Source organism: Leucoraja erinacea, chromosome 11 (assembly GCF_028641065.1).
Source record: "Leucoraja erinacea ecotype New England chromosome 11, Leri_hhj_1, whole genome shotgun sequence".
Lineage (NCBI taxonomy): Eukaryota > Metazoa > Chordata > Chondrichthyes > Rajiformes > Rajidae > Leucoraja > Leucoraja erinaceus.
Genome location: NC_073387.1, coordinates 23637576 through 23658342, shown reverse-complemented (window position 1 = coordinate 23658342; position 20767 = coordinate 23637576). Strand labels below are relative to the sequence as shown.

At 49.3% G+C, this 20767-nt stretch overlaps 1 protein-coding gene across 1 annotated transcript in view; it reads right to left on the bottom strand.

The window, feature by feature from the left end:
• pdgfrb (platelet-derived growth factor receptor, beta polypeptide) overlaps window positions 1–15957 on the bottom strand; it is a 46136-nt gene extending 30179 nt beyond the window's left edge. The window contains exons 1-3 of the mRNA XM_055642838.1: window positions 15464–15957; window positions 3305–3356; window positions 883–1140 (exon numbers count right to left, since the gene is read on the bottom strand). Coding sequence (XP_055498813.1) covers window positions 883–1140; window positions 3305–3344 — 298 coding nt within the window. The 5' untranslated portion in view covers window positions 3345–3356; window positions 15464–15957. The remainder of the gene's footprint in view (window positions 1–882; window positions 1141–3304; window positions 3357–15463) is intronic.
• Between the last annotated feature and the right edge of the window lie 4810 nt (window positions 15958–20767).

Below are 20767 nucleotides of genomic sequence, written 5' to 3'. Positions count from 1 at the left end.
ACACTAACCCTATCCTACACGCCAGGGACAATTAACAGAAGCCAATTAACCGACAAACCTGTACGCCTTTGGAGTGCGGGAGGAAACCGGAGCACCCAGAGAAAACCCACGCATCACACGGAGAACGGGCAACCTCTGTACAGGCAGCACCCGTGGTCAGGATTGAACCCAGGTCTCTGCCGCTGTGAGGCAGCAACTCTACCACTGCCCCACCGTGCCGCCCTTGCGTGCCGAGAACAAAGACCAATTAAGACAGCACAGTGTGAGAGTCTAGAACTGGAGGCCATTGTCTTAGAATAAAAGGACATACCTTTAGAAAGGAGATGGGGAAGAATTTCTTTAGGCAGAGGGTGGTGAATCTGTGGAATTGCTGGCCACGGATGGCGGGCGAGGCCAATCATTAGGTATTTTTAAGGTGGAGATTGACCGATTCTTGATTAATACGGGTATGGGGAGAAGGCAGGAGAATGGGGTTGAGAGGGAAAGGTAGATCAGCCATGATTGAATGGTGGAGTAGACCCGATGGGCCGAATAGCCGAATCCTGCTCCTATAAATAATGAACATGGTAAAACATGATTTCACACAGAGGGTGGTGGGTGTATGGAACGTGCTACTGGTGCAGGTAGGTGAGGCAGGTATATCGCAACGTTTAAGAAACATTGATAGGACAGGTTTAGAGGGATATGGGGCAAATGCAGGCAGGTGGGACTAGTGTAGATGTGGCATGCTGGTCGGTGCTGGCAAGTTGGGACGAGGGGCCCCGTTTCACCCTTAATGGCTCTAAAAGTCTAACCGCCGACTTGTGCGAGTGTGCCGCGGTGTGCCAACGCTGGTACTCGACGGCAATAGCGACAAGCGAGAGGAAGGCAGGAGCCACTGACCTGGCACGAAGATGTAGACGCTGAGCACGGGGATCTTGTTGGCGGAGCAGACGTACTCTCTGGTGTGTAAGCTGGCGGCGTTGTAGATGTGCAGGAACCGACCATCGGTCTGGACATTCTCCACCCCATCGTACAGCCAGTCGACGGGGCCGCTGGCCGAGCAGTTCACAGTGGCGTTGGAGGAAGGTTCTAGAATCAGCTCCTGAAACTCCACGCTACCTCCGCGATGGGCAGCAAGTGAACACGCAACCACGAGTCCTAGAACAACATACCAACGTCACAGAAAGCCAGCAGTACATCCTGCACCCTGCCTGCTGTTCTCCAGCTTAGTTTAATTGTAGTTGTAGCTTTAAGGGCCTGTCCCACTTACGCGTCCTTGGCACGCAAATCTTTGCGCGGCTCATGGTCGCATTGAGCCGCACGGTCCCGCGAAGGTCGCACGCGATTTAATGCGTCGGCACAGCCATCTGGAGCGCGTGACATCATTTGAAGATGGACACAAAGCTGGAGTAACTCAACGGGACCGGCAGCATCTCAGGAGAGAAGCAATGGGTGATGTTTCGTGTCGAGACTCTTCTTCAGTCTGAAAAGAAGGGTCTTGACCCGAAACGTCACCCATTGCTTCTCTCCAGAGATGCTGCCAGTCCCGCTGAGTTACCCCTGAGTTACTCGACGATCGTTTGCCTGCTTCTGTTTATGTTGGAGGTGAGATGTTGCGTTGCGCCAGGGTCTTGGGCCTGTCCCACTTTGGCCGTCAGTTCCGCGACAGGCCGTTGGCGCGCGAAGATTTTGTTCGCTATAAAAATGTTGAGCCCCGCGCGATGTTGAGCACGACTATATACGCCTCCGCGCTTCTCAGTGGGACCGGCCCCGCGCGGCCATACGATGCCCGTGCACCTCAACACGACCACGAGGTCGCGTCATTTGCGTGCCAAGGACATGTAAGTGGGACAGGCCCTTTAGTTACAGCTTTAGTTGTAGTTGAAGTATTAGTTGAAGTATCAGTTTATTGTCACGTGTACCAAGGTGCAGTGAAAAGATTTTTTGATGTGCGCTATCCAGTCAGCAGAAAGACTATACATGATTACAGTCAAGCCATCCACATTGTACATATGCAGGTTCAGTTTAGTTTATGGTCATGTGCACCAAGGTACAATTGAAAGCTTTTTGTTGTGTGTTAACAAACTATGCATGATTACAAGCAAGTTATCCACAGTGTACAGATACACATTTAGCCTATTATTATTGTCACGTGTACCGAGGTACAGTGAAAAGTTTTATGTTGCGTGTTATCCAGTCAGCTGAAAGACTACACATGATTACAATCGAGCCGTCCACAGTGTACAGATTAAGGGAATTATGTTTTGTGCAAGTTAAAGTCCCATAAAGATTAAAGATAGTCCGAGTGTCTTCAATGAGGTAGATGGGAGGTCAGGGCCGCTTCCTGAAACGTCGCCTATCCATGTTCTCCAGAGATGCTGCCTGACCCGCTGAGTTACTCCAGCACTTTGTATCTATCATAAGTTTAGTTTAGTTTATTATAGTTACGTGATCCGAGGTACAGTAGAGAGGTTTTGTTTGCAAGCTATCCAGGCAATGAAAAGACAATACAGGAACTCAATCAATCAAGCAATCCACGGTGCACAGATACAAAGGAAAAGGTACATTATTTAGTGCAAGCAATAGCAATGAAGTGCAGGAGGAACTCAGCGGGTCAGGCAGCATCTGTAGAGGGAATGGACAGACGGTGTCGGGTTGGGACCCATCTTCAGACTGATTGGAGTAGGGATGGGATCGGGGGGTTGGAGGGCAGAGGGGTAGAGAAGGGTGAGTTAAGCTGTATCCACCTATCACTTGAGAAGACACAAAATGCTGGAGTAACCTTAGGGGCGGTAGAGCTGCTGCCAGAGTCCCGGGTTCAATGCTTGAGGTACAGAAGTGTATAAACACACTCCTCCAGTACCAGAGACCCGGGTTCAATCCTGACTATGGGTGCTGTCCGTATGGTACCTTCTCCCTGCGTTGGTTTTCTCCCGGTGCTCCGGTTTCCTCCAACATCCTAAAAATGCAGGTTTGTAAGTTAATTGGCTTGTCCCTAGTGTGTTGGGTAGAGCTAGTGTACGGGGTGACCACTGGCCAGTACGGACTCGATGGGTCGAAGAGCCTGTTTCCACATTACATCTCCGAACCAAACTAAACAAAACTCAGCGGGTCAGGCGGCATATTTGGAGAATATGGATAGGTGACGTGTCAGGACCCTTCTTCAGACTGGTTGTGTGGGGGGGGGGGGGGGGGGGGGGGGCAGAGGAGAAGCTGGGAGAGGCAGGATAAAGCGTGGCAGGTAATAGGTGGATACAAATGGGGGGGTATTTACAGGCGGATGGGTGCCACAAGGACCACGTGTGCCCCGTGAAGAACCTACCAGCAAGGAGGAGATCCCAGCGAACGGCAGACATCTTCATCCAAGCAACGCACTGTGGATAGACCAAGAACAAGGTGTTAGTTTTGTGTGATGAATCCGTCATTCAATACAAAGGAAGTCCAATCCAAGGGAGGAGAACGTTGAGATAGTTCATGTCATAAGAGCAGAATTAGGCCATTCGGCCCATCGAGTCTACTCCGCCATTCAATCATGGCTGATCTATCTTTCCCTCTCAACCCTATTCTCCTGCCTTCTCCCCATAACCTGAGACACCCATACTAATCAAGAACCTGTCAGTCTCCGCTTTAAAAACACCCATTGACTTGGCCTCTGAAGCCGTCTGTTGCCATGAATTCCACAGATTCACCACCTTCTGGCTAAAGAAATTCCTCCTCATCTCCTTTCTAAAGGTAGGTCCTTTTATTCTGAGCTGTGCCGAGGCAGAGTGGTGTAGATGGAGTCAATGGAAGGGAGGTTAGTTTGTGTGATGGCCTGGGCTGCATTCTCAGTGATAAACTATAATAAACATGACAATAATCTAAACTAAAACCTTTTCCTGCACTTCCATCTACACGTTGCAGGGTTCAGGAGAACGGCTCTCAACTACTTCCTGAGTTTCAGCACGTGTAAAGTAACGTGTGGCCTGATGAGAAACAGACACAGGCTCGAGCTCTGCTCATCCTGCAACGCCTCACTCAGAGCCCCGGACCCACCATGAGAAGGCAAAAGGTCATCATATTGGTTCTCATTCTTTCACTCTTGGGCGTGATCATGAGACTCTGTCCCTTCGAAAATAGAATGTAGAGCAGTACAGCACAGGAACGGGCCCTTTGGCCCACAATGTTTGTGCCGAACATGGGTTAGATTAGAAACACAGCGTGGAAACAAAGTCCCTTCGGCCCATCAGGTCTGGGCTGACCATTGATCACTTTTTCACCTACTTCTTTCTATCCTACACACTAGGGACAATTTATAGACTCAATTTAACTCAACTCAGCGGGTCAGGCAGAATCCCTGGATGGAGAACATGGATAGGTGACGTTTCAGGTTGGGAGCCTTCTTCAGAGTTGTCAGCCTACTTCTTAATTTAGTTTACTTTAGGGATACATCGTGGAAACAGGCCCTTCGGCCCACTGAGTCCACGCTGACCAGCGATTCCCCGTTCACACTAGTGCTATGTTATTGCACTTTCTCATCCCCTCCCTACACACTTGGGGGCAATTTTACAGAGGCCAATTAACCTACAAACCTGTCTGGATGTGGGAGGAATGGGGCGGAGCATCCAGAGGAAACCTACACGGTCACAGGGAAGACGTGCAAACTCCACACAGACAGACAGCACCCGAAGTCGGGATCGACCCCAGGTCTCTGGCGCTTTGTGTTGCCCAAGACATCGTCTGTCCATTTACCTCCACGGATGCTGCCTGGCCCGCTGAGTAGCTCCGGCACTCTGTGTTTTGCATTGTGATATACACAAAGTGCTGGAGTAACTTTGCGAGTCAGGCAGCATCTTTGGAGAAAAAGGATGGGTGACGTATCAGGTCAGGACCCGACCTCAGACCTGAAAGTCACCCATCATTTTCCCCAGTGATGCTGCCTGACTGGCTGAATTACTCCAGCACTTTGTTTCTATACGCGGTATATACCAGCATCTGCAGTTCCCTTCCCCACAGGGAATCGTGGCTTGGGCCTTTGTGACCATTCAGCCCACTATGTCGCTGCCAGCTCCTTAATTAGTTTGAGTCCTCTGCCTCTCCCCAAATTGGTGCAAACATTGCCTTTCTGGTATTTCTACAGTGCCAACTGAAAATTCCTGTTGATTCCAATCTCACCACATGTTGAGACCATGGATTGCAGAATACAGCAGCACTCTGTGTAGCAACCCTCTCCTTCTCTCCCACTCAAATTCCAGCAATATCCTCCCTACCTCTGCCCTCTGAACACAGTACAGCACAGAAACAGGCCCTTCTGCCCATTATGTCCATGCCTAACATGATGCCAAAATAAACTCATCTCCTCTGCCTGCACGTGATCCATATCACTCAATTCCCTGCATATCCACGTGCCCATTTCAAATGCCACCATGGTAGCTGCCTCCTCCACCACACTGTGTAAAAAAACCTGCCCCGCACATCTCCTTTAAACTTTGCTCCTCGCACCTTAAAGTTAACCTTCTGCTCCACCATGGGGGGGGGGGGGGGGGAAGGTTTTGACTGTCTCCCCTATCTATGCCCCTCATAATTTTACACACGTCTATCAGGTCTCCCCTCACTTTCCGACGCTGCAGAGAAAACAATCCAACTTCTCTTTATAGTTCATTCCCTCTAATCCAGGCATCATTCTGGTAAACCTCCACAGCACCCTCTCCAGAGCTTCCACACCCTTCCTGTAATGCGGGCGACCAGAACTGCGGGCAATACTCCAAATGCAGTCTAACCAAGAGTCATACAGAGCTGCAACACCAGCTCCTGTCTCTTACACCGAATGCCTCGACGTATCCGATGAACTCTGGTCACTGATATTCCCACCACTGGAGAGAATTTCTTCTGATTTATTCAATTAAAACTTCTGCTATTTTGAAAGCCATGATTAAGCTCTTTAATCTTCCTTCCCAGGAGAAAATCCTCTTATTCCCTCCACATGTTACTGAGCAACCGATGATGTGTCATTGTTCAAAACGCTGGAGTCAACTTCCTCTTACAAGACAAAAATGTAGTCTACGTTACTGGACAATAAGTCACAGCATCATCGAGTCATAGATCTTTACAGCACAGAAATATGCCCTTTGGCCCACTTTGTCCAGGCCCACCAATTTTGCATCCAATTGGCTGATTCAATTTTCCTGCATTTGACCCACAGCCCACAAAACCTTTCCTGTCTATAGAGAGTTTAGTTCATTATTATTGTCACGTGTACCGAGGTACAGTGGAAAGCTTTTTGTGGCATGCTATCCAGTCAGCAGAAAGACTGTACACTATTACAATCAAGCCACCCACAGTGTACAGATACAGGATAAAGGGAATAACGTTCACTGCAAGATAAAGTCCAGTAAAGTCCGATTAAAGATAGTCCAATGAGGTAAAAGGTAGGTCAGGACCACTCTAGTTGGTGAGAGGATGGTTTAGTTGCCTTTTAGTAGCTGGGAAGAAACTGTTTCTGAATCTGAGGGTGTGTATTTTCACACTTCTGTACCTGATAGGAGAGAGGAGAAGAGGGAGTGACCAGGGTGAGACTGATTCTTGATTATGCTGGCCTTGCCAAGGCAGCGTGAAATGCAGATGGAGAAACAAGGAACTGCAGATGCAGGTTTACAAACAAAGACACAAAGTGCTGGAGTAACTCAGCAGGTCAAGCAGCATCGGCCAAAGTGAGGCCCACCGTAAATTGGAGGAGCAGCACCTCATATTCCGCTTTGGTATTTTACACCCCACCGGTATGAACATTGACTTCTCCAATTTCAGGTAGTCCTTGTTTCTCCTTCTTTCCCCTCCCCTTCCCTGCTCTCCCTCAGCCCACTGTCTCCGCCTCTTCCTTTCTTCTTCCCGCGCCCCCCCCTCCCATCCACACATCAGTCCGAAGAAGGGTCTCGACCCGAAACGTCGCCTATTTCCTTCGCTCCGTAGATGCTGCCTCACCTGCTGAGTTTCTCCAGCATTTTTGTCTAGCACCTCTGGAGAACATGGATTGGTAACGTTTTGGGTTGGGACCCTTCTTCGGATGTGCGAATCTAAAAAACGTTGCCTATCCATGCTCTCCAGAGATGCTGCCTGACCCGCTGACTTACTCCAGGAGTTCTATCCTACACACTAGGGACAATTTACATTTTACAGAAGCCAATTAACCTACAAACCTGTATGTCTTCAGGATGTGGGAGGAAACCAAAGGAAACCTACAAGGTCACAGGGTGAACATACAAACTACACACACAGACAGCACCCGAGGTCAGGATCGAACCCGGGACTGTGGTGCTGTGGGACATTTTTCGTTGAAGCTCATCTCCAGCTAACATTACCAGACAATGAATGGTCTGAAGCCGAGCCCCGACCTGAAAGGACACCTATCCACGTTCTCCAGAGATGTGGCCTGACCCGCTGAGATACTCCAGTGAATCTGTGTCTAATGCTGACAACCCATATGTATACAATTGGCAAAGATCCCATCAAACATCCGGAATAGTTGCTGAATTCCCTGACCTCTTCTGCCAAACAGATGAGGAGAAATAAAAACATGGGAATCCTTTGGGACTTGTTTATGTAAAGGGAAGAGTAGGAGAGATGTTGACACAGACCCACTGTGGGTTGACAAGCACATAAGTACTCAGTGTTTAATAGATCTGCAGAGCCTGGGAATAGAAACGGTCTCAGAGACGTGGGAGAAAGGTTACTGGCAGAGAGGAAACAGCTGGCTCTCAAACCCAGGAATCAAAGAAGTCTTAAAGAGGCAGCAGCACGCTCACAGTTTAGTATAGTGTAGTGTGTTTGAAGAGGAGATTGACTGGTTCTCGATTAGTAAGGGGTTAAAGGTCATGGGAGAAGGTGGGAGGATGGGGTTGAGAGGGAAAGATAGATCAGGCATGATTGAATGGCGGAGTAGAATCGAAAGGTTGATTCTGCTCCTATGTCTTGTGGTTTAGTTTAGAGTTACTGCACGGAAACAGGCCCTACGGCCCACTCGGTGGGCCATAGGGCCTGTTTCCGTGCAGTATCTCTAAACTAAATCCCATGCCAACCAGCGATTATCCCATACGCTAGCAATACCCTACACACTAGTGACAATTTACAATTTTACCAAAGCCAATTAACCTACAAACCCGCGCGTCTTTTGGAGTGTGGGAGGAAACCGGAGCACCCAGAGGAAACCCATGCAGTCACAGGGAGAACGTGCAAACTCAGTACGGACAGCACCGGTAGTCAGGATTGAACCTAGGTCTGTGGCGCTGTAAGGCAGCAACTCTACCGCTGCGCAACTGTGACGTGGAGCAAATAATTCCACCCGAGGCAAATCGAAATATCACCCATCCATGTTCTCCAGGGATGCTGCCTAACCCGCTGAGTTACTCAAGCGCTTGGTTTAGTTTTGCTTATTGTCACGTGTACCGAGGTACAACGAATATCGAGTCAGCGCAAAGCCTACACATGATTACAATCAAGCCGTCCACAGCGTACAGATACATGTCAAGAGCCAAGAAGGATTCATTGCCATATGCCCCCGAAACGGAACAATGAAATTCTTACTTGCAGAAGCATGACAAATATGTAATGATGATAAAGGGAATAATGTTTAGTGCAAGATAAAGTCTAATAATGTCCGATTAAAGATAGTCTGAGGGTTTTCAATAACACAATAAACTAAATAAACAATAAACTAAACCAAACCTGTACGCTGTGGATGGCTTGATTGTAATCAGGATAGTCTTTCCACTGACTGGATAGCTCAACAAAAAAGCTTTTCGCTGTACCTCAGTACAGGTGGCAATAATAATAACCTCAACTAACATTGGTCTGAAGAAGGGATCTGATCCGAAACGTCACCCATCCTTTTTCTCCAGAGATGTTGTCTTACCCACTGAGTTACTCCAGCACTTTGCATTTTTTTTTTGGCAAATTAACACCTTGTTTTTTTTTTACACAAATGGGCGAGTTGCAGAGACAAGGCAGATGCTGGTTTATAACGGAGGTGGACAGAAAGTGCTGGAGTAATCTGAAGAAAGGTCCCGACTCGAATCATCACCTGTCCATGTTCTCCACAGATGCTGCCTGACCCACGGAGTTACTCCAGCACTTTGTGTCTATCTTTGGTATAAACCAAAGCATCTGCCGTTCTTTGTTTGCAAACTAAACTATGCCCTCTTGTTCAAGGCTCTCTTGCCAATTGGGAATTACTTTGAAAGGCCCTACTCACTTATTTATACAGCGGTTACAGTTCTTAAGATTGCATACTAATCTTGATGATTCATGATAATTAGAGGACGCGCTGTCTACAAATGGATACCAGTCCGTCTAGACCCTAATGAAGGCTACAAATTACTTCCTGTGTCCCTACTGCAGCGCTCCACTCCACTGAGATGCATCGAGGGCCTGAGGTCAGAGGGAGATACCCATTGTTGCCAACTGGCCCGCTGCAGACTGCAGGAGTATGTGCTGAAGGACGCATTGAAGTTTGGTTAGCAGCTTCAGTGCAATCAGGATAGTCTTTCCACTGGCTGGATAGCTCTCAACAAAAAAGCTTTTTTGCTGTACCTCGGTACAGGTGACAATAATCATAAACGAGACTAACGAAGGCAGCCAACACCAAGGTTCTGTGGGGGAGGACCACCGTCTAGGGTCCTTCCGCTGCTGGACATTAGGGGGTAAAGTCCGATGAGGACACCCCTCAAACAAGGGATGGGATGTCACCCCAGGGGGCCATATTTAGTTTAGTTCAGAGGTACAGCGTTGAAACAGGCCCTTCGGCCCACCGAGACCGCCCTGACCAGCGATCCCTGCACACTAACACTATCCTGCGCACCCGGAACAATTTGCAATTTTTTTACTGAACCAATTAACTTACAAACCTGTACATCTGCGGAGTGTGGGAGGAAACTGGATCACCCGGAGAAAACCCACGCATTCATAGGGAGAATGTACAAACTCCATACAGACAGCACCTGTAGTCAGGATCGAACCTGTGTCTCTGGCTCTGTAAGGCAGTAACTGTACTGCTGCGCCACTGCGCTGCCACCAGGCTATATGAGTGGCAAGGGTGCCGGGTATAAGGATATTTCTGTGAACACTATCAAATACAACTCTAATAAATGTATGTATAGCCGCTGAGAATGTCAAAATAATGTTTGCACAATTCTGGTTGGGTAAATATATTTTACTCTGAATAACGTTTATTTTGTTTTTTACATAAAATAGGATCCATTGCTATTCCATACTTGCACTCTATCAATCACTAATTGTGTAGGAAGGAACTGCAGATACTGGTTTACACCAAAGTTAGACACAGAGTGCTGGAGTAACTCAGAGGGTCAGGCAGCATCTCTGGAAAAAACAAATAGGTGGCTTTTCATATAGAGCCTTCATCAGACGTCTGAAGACGGGTTCTGACCCGAAACATCACCTCGCCATGTTCTCCAGAGATGCTGCCTGACCCGCTGAGTTACTCCAGCACTTTGTGTCTATCTTCAATCACTAATTTGTCATGGGACAGCGAGGGTCGAGGGTTGACCAGAGAACAGGCTAGACGTGCTGCAGTTTTCACGCGTAATAGCTTTTCACCTCCATTTATAACTTCACCCGAAAACTCAGACTGCCGGAGCCATACAGTTATACAGCACGGAAACAGGCCCTTCAGCCCAACTTGCCCACACCGCCCAACATGTTCCAGCTACACTAGCCCCATCTGAAAGTTTCTTCAACGTTGCGATGGTCCCTGCCTCAACTACCACCTCTGGCAGCTTGTTCCATGCCTCCACCACTCATTGTGTAAAAAAGTCACCGCACATCCGCTCAGTTACTCCTGCCTTCCCTCCTTAACCTTTGACGCCTTTACTTCAATCTCCACTTTAAAAATATAAGAAATAGCCATAAAATATATACCTATCGGTGCTCTGCAGAGATGCTGCCTGACCTGCTGCACCTTTTTTTTGTAAACCAGCATCTGCAGTTCCTCGTTTCTACTTTCCTCACGCTAGTTGTTTCTGCTCAAGGTTCCAGAATCATGTGTTTAGGCTCATTATTGTCATGTGTAGCGAGATACGGTGAAATGTTTTGTTTTGCACGCTATCCAATAGCATCAGATATGATACATAAATACAATCAATGTCAAACTCAAGTACAATAGGTAACGCAAAGGGGAAGATACAGAGTTCAGAATATAGTTCTCAGCATTGTAGCACATCAGTTCCAGAGACAAAGTCCAATGTCCGCAATGTAGTAGAGGTGATCAGACAGTACCTTAGCTGTTCAGAAGCTTGATAACAGAGGGGTAGAAGCTGTTCCTGAGTCTGGTGGTGCGCGCTTTCAAGCTTCTGTACCTTCTGCCGGGCAGGAGCAGGGGAGGAGAAGGAATGACCGGGGTGGGATAGGGACAAGTCTTTGATGTTGGCTGCTCTCCCGAGGCAGCGTAAAGTGTGGGTGGAGGCGATGGTGGGGAGTGTGGTCTGTGTGATGGATCGGCAGTCTCTTGTGTCTCTGGGCTTGCTAATCAGTTGCTGTGTGTGCTTTGTCTATCACAGCCGTGAGAACAGGAGTCGAGCAGGATTCACTCCGTTTACACAAAGACTTTTGTTCCCTGTCTTAGTTCAAATTCACAGGGTGGAGGTTGGGACATGTTCAGGGCAAATTTAAAGATAAGATGTGCAAGTCAAACCAGGGATAGACCTTCACAGTGAATGTCAGGGCCCTGGGGAATGTTGTAGAGCAGAGGGATCTAGGAGTACAGATACGCATATAGTAACTCAGTGGGTCAGGCAGGATCTCTGGAGAATATGGATGTGGGTCTGATGATAGGTACCGATCTGAAAAGTCATCTATCCATGAGCTCCAGAGATGCTGCCAGATCCGCTCAGTTACTCCAGCATTTTGTGTCTTTTTTTGGTACACCAGCATCTGCAGTTCCTTGTGTCTCCACCTACCACTCAAGATGCTATGTTTCACCCTCACCCCTCTCTTGGAGCTTACCCCCCCCCATTCCATCAGTTTGAAGATGGGTCCCAACTTAAAACATCACCTATCCATGTTCCCCAGAGATGCTGCCTGAGCCGCTGAGTTACTCCAGCACTTTGTGTCCTCCTGATTGTTCAGCGGTTGTGGTGATACAGTGCGGTGCCCTGCCTGGACAAGGGGCCAGGGTCTACACTGTCACTAGACTGTGGTCAGCAGTGGTCATCTCCTGGCCTGGGCCCCGTTGTTTCCAGCAGCAGTTATTAAGGACTGGAAGTTTTGGGTACCGTCCAGTGCCTGCAGTCCAAACTCCAGCAATAATCTCCACCCAGACACTGGGAACCCAGTGCTGACCAAAGCAGTCCCTCCACCAGTCCCTGCACTCACCCTGTGGGAGATGTCAAACGCCAACCGCTGTTGAAAAGGCAGACAGAGAGGGGGGGAGGCAGAGGCAGAGGCAGAGGCAGGGGGAGAGGAGAGGGAAGGGGAGGCAGAGGGCAAGGGAGGAGAGGGAGAGGGAGGAGGGAGAGGGAGAGGCAGAGGCAGAGGCAGAGGCAGAGGCAGAGGCAGAGGGAGAGGGAGGGAGGGAGAGAGAGGGTAGAGGGAGAGGGAGGAGAGAGAGGGAGGGAGAGGAAGAGGGGGAGGGAGGAGGGAGAGGGAGAGGGAGAGGGAGAGGGAGAGAGGGAGAGGAGGGGGGAGGGAGGAGAGGGAGAGGGGAGGGGAGGGAGGGAGGCAGAGGGAGGGGAGGGAGGAGAGGGGAGGGAGGGGGGAAGAGGGGGAGAGGGAGAGGGAGAGGGAGAGGCAGAGGCAGAGGCAGAGGCAGAGGCAGAGGCAGAGGCAGAGAGGCAGAGGGGCAGAGAGAGGGAGAGGGAGAGAGGGAGAGGGAGGGGAGATGAGAGGGAGGGAGGAGAGGGGAGGGAGGAGGGGAGGGAGGGGAGGGGGAGGGGGAGGGAGGGGGAGGGGGGAGGGGAGGGGGAGGGGGAGGGGGGGGGGAAGGGAGAGGGGGGGGAGGGAGGTGGAGAGAGGGAGGGGGGGAGAGGGGGAGGGGGAGGAGGAGGGGGGGGAGGGGGGAGGGGAGGAGGGGAGGGGATGGGGGTGGAGGGGGAGGAGAGGGAGGGGGAAGAGGGAGGGGGGAGGGGAGGGGGGGAGGGGGAGCGGGAGAGGGGGAGGGGAGGGGAGGGAGAGGGGGGAGGGAGGAGAGGGGAGAGAGGGGGGGGAGGGGGGGGGGGGAGAGAGGGGGGAGAGGGGAGGGGGGGGAGGGGGGGAAGAGGGGGGGAGAGGGGTGGGAGAGAGGGGGGGAGGGAGGAGAGAGAGGGGGGGAGGGAGGGGCAGAGAGGGGGGGAGAGGGGGGGTGGAGGAAGGGGGGAGAGGGGGAGGGGGGGGGGGAGAGGGGCAGTGAGGGAGGGGGGAGAGGGGCAGTGAGGGAGGGAGAGAGAAAGAAGCAGAGAGAACCCTTTCCCCATTTAACCAGATTGTCACAGTCATAGTCACACAGCATGGACACAGGCCCTTCGGCCCAACTTGCCAACACAGGCCCTTCAGCCCAACTTGCCAACACAACCAACATGCCCCACCCACACTGCATTTGGCCCATATCCTTCTAAACCTTACCTATCAATGTACCTGTCTAAATCTTAAACATTGCGATAGTACCTGCCTCCACTACCTCCTCTGGGAGCTCGTTCCATACACCCAACACCCTATGTGTGAAAAAGTTACGCCTCACATTCCTATTAATTCTGCCCTCCCTCACCTTAAACCCATGTCCTCTGATTGTCGATTCCCCTACTCTGGGCAAGAGATTCTGTATGTCTACACTATCTACTTCTCTCATGATTTTGTACGCCTCAATAAGATCAGCTGATCCTCCTGCGCTACAGGGAATAGAGTCCTAGCCTGCTCAACCTCTCAACTCAAGCCCTCGAGTCCTGGCTACAACCTCATAAATCTTCTCTTCACCCTTTCCAGCTTGACAACATCTTTCCCATAACATGGTGACCAAAACTGTAATACAATAAATGTAGCCTTACCAACATCTTATATAACTGCAACATGACGTCCCAACTTCTATACTCAATACTCAGACTGATGAAGGCACTGCAGTGTTGCTGCCTCACAGTGCCAGAGACCAGAGTTCGATCCTGACTATGGGTGCTGTCTGTACGGAGTTTGTACGTTCTCCCTGTGAATGTGCGGGTTTTCTTCTGGGTGCTCCGGTTTCCTCCCACACTCCAACGATGTGCAGGTTTGTAGGTTAATTGGCCTCTGTAAATTATCTCTGGTGCGCAGGATGGAGCTAGTGTACGGGGTGACCACTGGTCGGCATGGACTCGGTGGGCCGAAGGTCCTGTTTCCACAATGTATCTCCAAAGTTGAAAGTAAATTCCCCCTTAGTAGAGATATCTATCACCCACCCAAAGCCCATTCGGCCCATCGAGTCTACTCGTTCTGCACCATTCAATCATGGCTGATCTATCTTTTCCTCTCAACCCCATTCTCCTGCATTCTCCCCAACATTTTTGACACCCTTAGTAATCAAGAACCTATCAATCTCTGCTTTAGAATTATCCAATGACTTGGCCTCCACCGCCGTCGTGTCAATGAATTCCACAGATTCACCATCCTCTGGCTAACGAAATTCCTCCTCATCTCCTTTCTAAAGGTACATCCTTTTATTCTGATGCTGTGCCCTCTGGTCCTAGACTCTCTAACTAGAGGAAACATCCTCTCCACATACATCTTTGCATGAAACGTTTCCCAATTAATTCCCGTCTCCCCTCCATTATTGCCCAATGCATTCACCCCCCTTTTCTTGAAGGTCCTTCAAACAAGCCATTACCTTTGGGTGAAAGGGGATGGTTGGTTGAAAGTATGTTGCCAGGACCCGAATGTTTGAGCGGTCGGGAGAGGTTGGACAGGCTGAGAATCTATTCTCCGGAGAGCAGAAGGATGAGGGGTGATCTTCTAGAGGTGGGCAAAATCATGAGATGAATAGATCGGCTGGACACACAGAGTCTCTTGCTCAGAGTAAGGGGGAGTTGAGAACAAGAGGGCTTTGTAGGTTTAAGATGAGAGCGGAAAGATTTAAAAGGAACCGGAGGGGGGTAGCTTTTTCACAGCGAGGGTGGTGGGTGTATGGAGTAAGCGGCCGGAGGAGGTAGCTGAGGCAGGGACTATCGCAACGTTGAAGAAGCAATTAGACAGGTACATGGATAGGAAAGGTTCAGAGGGATATGGGGGCAAACGCAGGCGTAGAAGGGACATGTTGGACGGGGTGGGCATGTTGGTCTCCACGCTTCGTTACTCTATGAATCTGATTTCTTCTCCCGTCCTGGCTATTCAGACATTCCTCCACATCCTCCAGAAAGTTCACCACCCCCCCCCCCCCCACCACCACCCCGAAAATGAACCTCGCTGGAAGGCGGTGTGGGGGTGCGAGCAGTTCTGGGTGACATCGCCCCGCTTAAAACAAAGCAGCAACTCAGAGAGAAGAGATGACATTCAGTCTTACCTGCAGCGGCAGACAGACAGACAGACGGACAGACACAGAGAGAGAGACCCTTTCTTCAGACGCGCTTCATGGATCCAACGGTCCCGGCTCTTTCCCAAATCCACTGGTGGTTTGGTCGCGACGTCTGGGGAGGAGACGAGTGGGGGGTGGGAAGAGAAAGGTTTTAAAAAGAAATCCCAAACTCCAAGCAAAAAGTAAACTCAGCAAACTGCTGCTCGCTCGCTGTTCAAAAAACAAAACGTTTTGTTTTAATTTTGGAAAGGTTTTGCAGTGTTGGCTCAGAGAGGCTGAATTGGCTTGTTTCAAACCCCGAGGTTCAGTTGGAAGACAATTCCTCCTCTCCACCTTGGCAGCCTGCCGGCCGGCCGTCCCCCCTCTCTCTTCCCTTGGATGAAGAGTGTGTGATTGTAGAAAGGATGTTGCCAGTACAGGAGCTCCCTTCCAAAAGCTGACTCACATTCAGCGAGTAGCTCTCCAGCCCCCTCGACAAGTCAAACCACCCCACCCCTTCCCTTCCTGCCCGTCCCTTTAATTCCTCTCTCCTCCCTTCCATTCCCCTCCCCTCAATTCCCCTTCCCTCAATTCTCTTCTCTTCCCATCCCCTCAATTTCCCACCCATCCCCTCCCCTCATTTCTTCTTCCCTCCCCTCAATTATTCGCCTCTTCTCTCCCCTCCCCTACCCTCCCCAAACACACAGTGTATCCCACTTACTCAACTCCACCCTCAAACACACTGTGCGGACAAATAAATCACAGACCCCCCCTCCTCCATTTACCCATAGCCGCACATCCAAGCTCACATATGGAACATATTAAAGGACTGACTATAAATTGCCGGCTAACCATAATATTAACCCTGCTGTCGCTGAGAGATCTGGGCCTGCTTCTAATCCTCGTCAACTACTCAGGAATTCAAGCTTAAAGGAGCCTTTGAAATTCTCTTTATTTGATTCCTTTTTTTTGTTTGCCCCATGTATGTTCTTTTTCTGTAAACCGTGAGAGGAATAGATGAGATAAAGTCTTGCCCAGAGTAGGGGAATCGAGAACCAGAGGACATAGGTTTAAGGTGAGGGGGGGGGAAAGATTTAATAGGAACCTGAGGGGTAACTATTTTACACAGAGCATGGTGGGCGCGTGGAGGTAGTTGTAACAACATTTAAAATATATGTAGACAGGGACATGGATAAGAAAGATTTAGAGGGATATGGGTCAAACGCAGGCCGGTGGGACTAGCCTAGACGGGACATGTTGGCCGGGGTGGGCAAGTTAGGCCGAAGGGCCTGTTTCTATGCTGTGTGACTTTATGACCCTCTATAACTCTAAATACAAACCTAAGAACTATAAGTCTGCAGCGACAAGGAACCAGAGATGCTACCTGACCCGCTGTGTTAGAATCAATTAGATTAGATTAGATTTGTTTATTGTCATTCAGACCTTCCGGTGTGAACGAAATTTCGTTTCCCTGCAGTCATACATATAATAAAAAATGACAAAAACACACAATCAACACAAATTTAACATCCACCACAGTGAGTTCACCAAACACCTCCTCACTGTGGCGGAAGACAAAATTTTAAAGTCTCTGTCTCTTCCCTCTTTGTCGAGGCGATCCGGGCTCCAGATGTTGTGACCTCACCGGGTGATGGTAAATCCCGCGGCTCAACCGTGCTCCGTGAACGGGCCGGTTCAAACTCCGCGGGTGGTCGCTGCCGCCGCCACAGCTCCGAGGCCGAGTCGGGTCTCCGCTGCCACTCCAACAATTGGTGTCTATCTAAGGAACTGCAGACGCTGGTTTACAAAAAAAGACATAATGTGCTGGAGTAACTGAGCGGATCAGGCAGCATCTCTGGAGAACATAGATTGGTGACGTTTCAAGTCAGGACCCCTCTTCAGACTGAGACTATATTCTGCGTTCTGTATCGTTCCCTTTGTACTTGAGTTTGGCTCGCTGTTTATTTATTTATGTACAGTGATATAAGGCTTGGTTTGGGACATTATTGACACATGTACTGAGGTACAGTGAAAAGCTGTTTTACATGCAATCCAAAAAGATCAAATATACCACACATAAATATCACCATTTCAAACTCGTACAATAAGTAGAACAAAGGGGTAGGTACAGAGGGCAGAATATAGTTCTCAGCTTTGTAGCGCATCAGTTCCCGAGACAAAGTCCAATGTCCGCAATGGGGTAGAGGTGAATTGGACAGTACCCTAGCTTGTGGAAGGACCGTTCAGAAGCCTGATAACAGAGGGGAAGAAGCTGTTCCTGAGTCTGGTGGTGGGCGCTTTCAAGCTTTCGCACCTTATGCCGGACGGGAACGGGGAGAAGAAGGAATGTCCGGAGTGGGACAGGGACAGGGACAAGTCTGTGATTATGTTGGCTGCTTTTCCGAGGCAGCGTGAAGTGTAGATGGAGTCGATGATAGGGAGTTTATTATTTGATCAGACTGGATAGCATGCAAAACAATGAGGCAATCCCAGATATATCAGGATGGCCCGGTGGCGCAGAGTTGCAGCCTCAAAGCGTCAGTGACCCAGGTTCGATCCTGTCTACGGGTGCTGGCTGTACGGAGTTTGTACGTTTGACAATAATAAACCTAAACCTAAAATGAAAACAGAAACCTCTCAGTGGGTTGGGCAGCATCTGTGGAGACAGGTACAGAGGCAACGATTCAGGTCAGAGATGAAAATCAAGTGCGGAACGGTAGAGTGAATTGTCAGTGTAATTTGCCCACTAGTGTGTAGGTGAGGGGCAGAATCTGCAGGCAGTGGATGGGAATGTGAGAGGATTCCCATCCACTGGGAATAAGGAATTGGCAAAGGAATAAGGAATTGGCTTAGTGTGAAGAGTTGATTGATGGTCAGCATGGTGGGCTGAAGAGCCAGTTTTTCAGGCTATTAATCTTTACACTTTAGACTTTAGACTTTAGACTTTAGAAATACCGTTTGGAAACAGGCCCTTCAGCCCAGCGAGTCCATGCCAACCAGCGATCACCCTGTACACTAACACTATCTTACATAGTGGGGACAATTTACAATTACTATCAAAGCTAATTAACCTACAAACCTGTACGTCTTGGGAGTGTGGGAGGAAACCGGAGAAGCGGGGAAAACCCACGTGGTCAAAGGGCGAACATACAAGCTCCGTATAGACAGCACCGAGGTCAGGATCGAACCCAGTCCCTGGCGCAGTAAAACAACAACTGTACCACTGCGCCACCATGCCGCCCGAAATTTCTATGGTTCCAAATTCCTCCTCAGTGCACAAAACTCACACCACCAGGACGGCAGTTTTCACCGGGTGCTCCAGTTTCCTCCCATATCCCAAAGATGTACAGGTTTGTAGAATGATTGGCTTCAGTAATATTGTAAATTATCCCTAGTGTGTGTGTACGATAATGTTAGTGTACGGGGTGATCGCTGGTCAGCGTGGACTCGATGGGCCGAAGGGTCTGTTTCCACACTATATCTCTAAAGTAAACTCTAAACACATACCTGAACTGTTTCCCCTCATTGTCCTGCTAATAACTTCAAAGATCTCCTCCGTTCCCGGCAACATTCTTGTAAATCTTTTCCACACTCTTTCAATCTTTAACTTAGTTGAGTTAATTCTCACGTGCACCGAGGTACAGTGAAAAGCTTTTTATTGCGTGCTGTTCAGTCAATGGAAAGACTGTACATGATTAAATCCCTTCACTGGTGATGAGGTCAATACCTGTACATGATTACAATCAAGCTGTCCACTGTGTACAGATACAGGAGAAAGAGAATAACGTTTAGAGCAAGATAAAGTCCCCAAAAATCAGATTGAAGTTAGTCCGAGGGTCTCCAATGAGGTAGATTGGAGCGCAGGACTGCTCTCTTGTTAATGATAGGACGGTTCAGTTGCATGCTAACTGCTGGGAAAAAAACTGTCCCTGAATTTGGAGGTGTACGTTTTCACACGTCTGTACCTTTTGCCTGATGGGAGAGGGGAGAAGAGGGAGTGACCGGGGTGAGACTGGTCCTTGATTATGCTGGTGGCCTTGCCAAGGCAGGGTGAATATTTACTGCGTAATTTCCAACGTATTTTTGTTTTTTACTTTAGATTTCCAGCATCTGCAGTTTGTTATTGATTTTCGCGAATAGGTCATAGTGCTCTGTAACCCATCCCAGCGAATGGCACCTTCTGCCGCCTGCTTCACATTAAACTTGTGGGTTTTCCTTAGTTAATACTTTCCACACACTCCTGCTTCCTGTTTGTATCTCCAGTCTCAAGTGTAAAACATTGGCAATTCCACTGCTCCCACTTTATTTTAGTTTAGTTTAGTTTAGAAACACAGCATGGAATCAGGCCCTTCGGCCCACCTTGTCCATGCTGACCAGCGATCACCCCGTTGGACAATTTACAGAGGGCCAATTAACCTACAAACCCGTACGCCTTTGGAGTGTGGGAGGAAACCGGAGCACCCAGAGATTATACCCAGAAGGAGATTACAGAGAGTGTTGGACGCTGACTGGTCTATCACGGGTATTGACCTCATCACCAGTGAAGGGATTTACAAGAGACACTGCCGCAAAGAGGCAGCCAGCACCATTAGACCCACAACACCCTGGCCACACTCTCATTCCACTCCTGCCATCAGGAAGAAGGTACAGGAGCCTGAAAACTGTAATGTCCAGGTTCAGGAACAGCTTCATCCCAACAACCATCAGGCTCTTGAACACTACAACCTCCAAATAAGCTCCGAACTACACAGAATCAGGAACATCATGTTTGACTTTGCACTATTATTGTTTATTTAGGTTTGTCTGTTACGGAAGCAAATTCACCTACAAACCTGCACATTTTTGGGGTGTGGGAGGAAACCGGAGCACCTGGAGAAACCCCACGTGGTCACAGTGTAAACGTACAAACTCCGTACAGACAGCATCAGCAGTCAGGATTAAACCCGGGACTCTGGTGCTGTGAGGCAGCAGTTTGATAGCTGCAACAACTTGTGCCACTGTGCCACCCCAGGATTCACCAGGATTTTACTTGGGCTTGTGTTATAGGGAAAGGTTGGATAGGCTGGGACTATTCTTTGGCGCATGGGAGGCTAAGGGGTGACCTTAATGAGGTGTACAAGGTCATGAGGGCATGGATAGAGTGAACGCTCACTGTCATTTTTCCCAGGGTAGAGGATGCTAAAACTAGAGGGCACAGGCTTAAGGTGAGAGGGGGCATATTTAAGAGGGATCTCACGGGCAACTTTTTCACTGAGGGTAGTCTGTATCTGTAACGAGCTGCCAAAGGAAGCTATAGCAGCGGATACAATTATG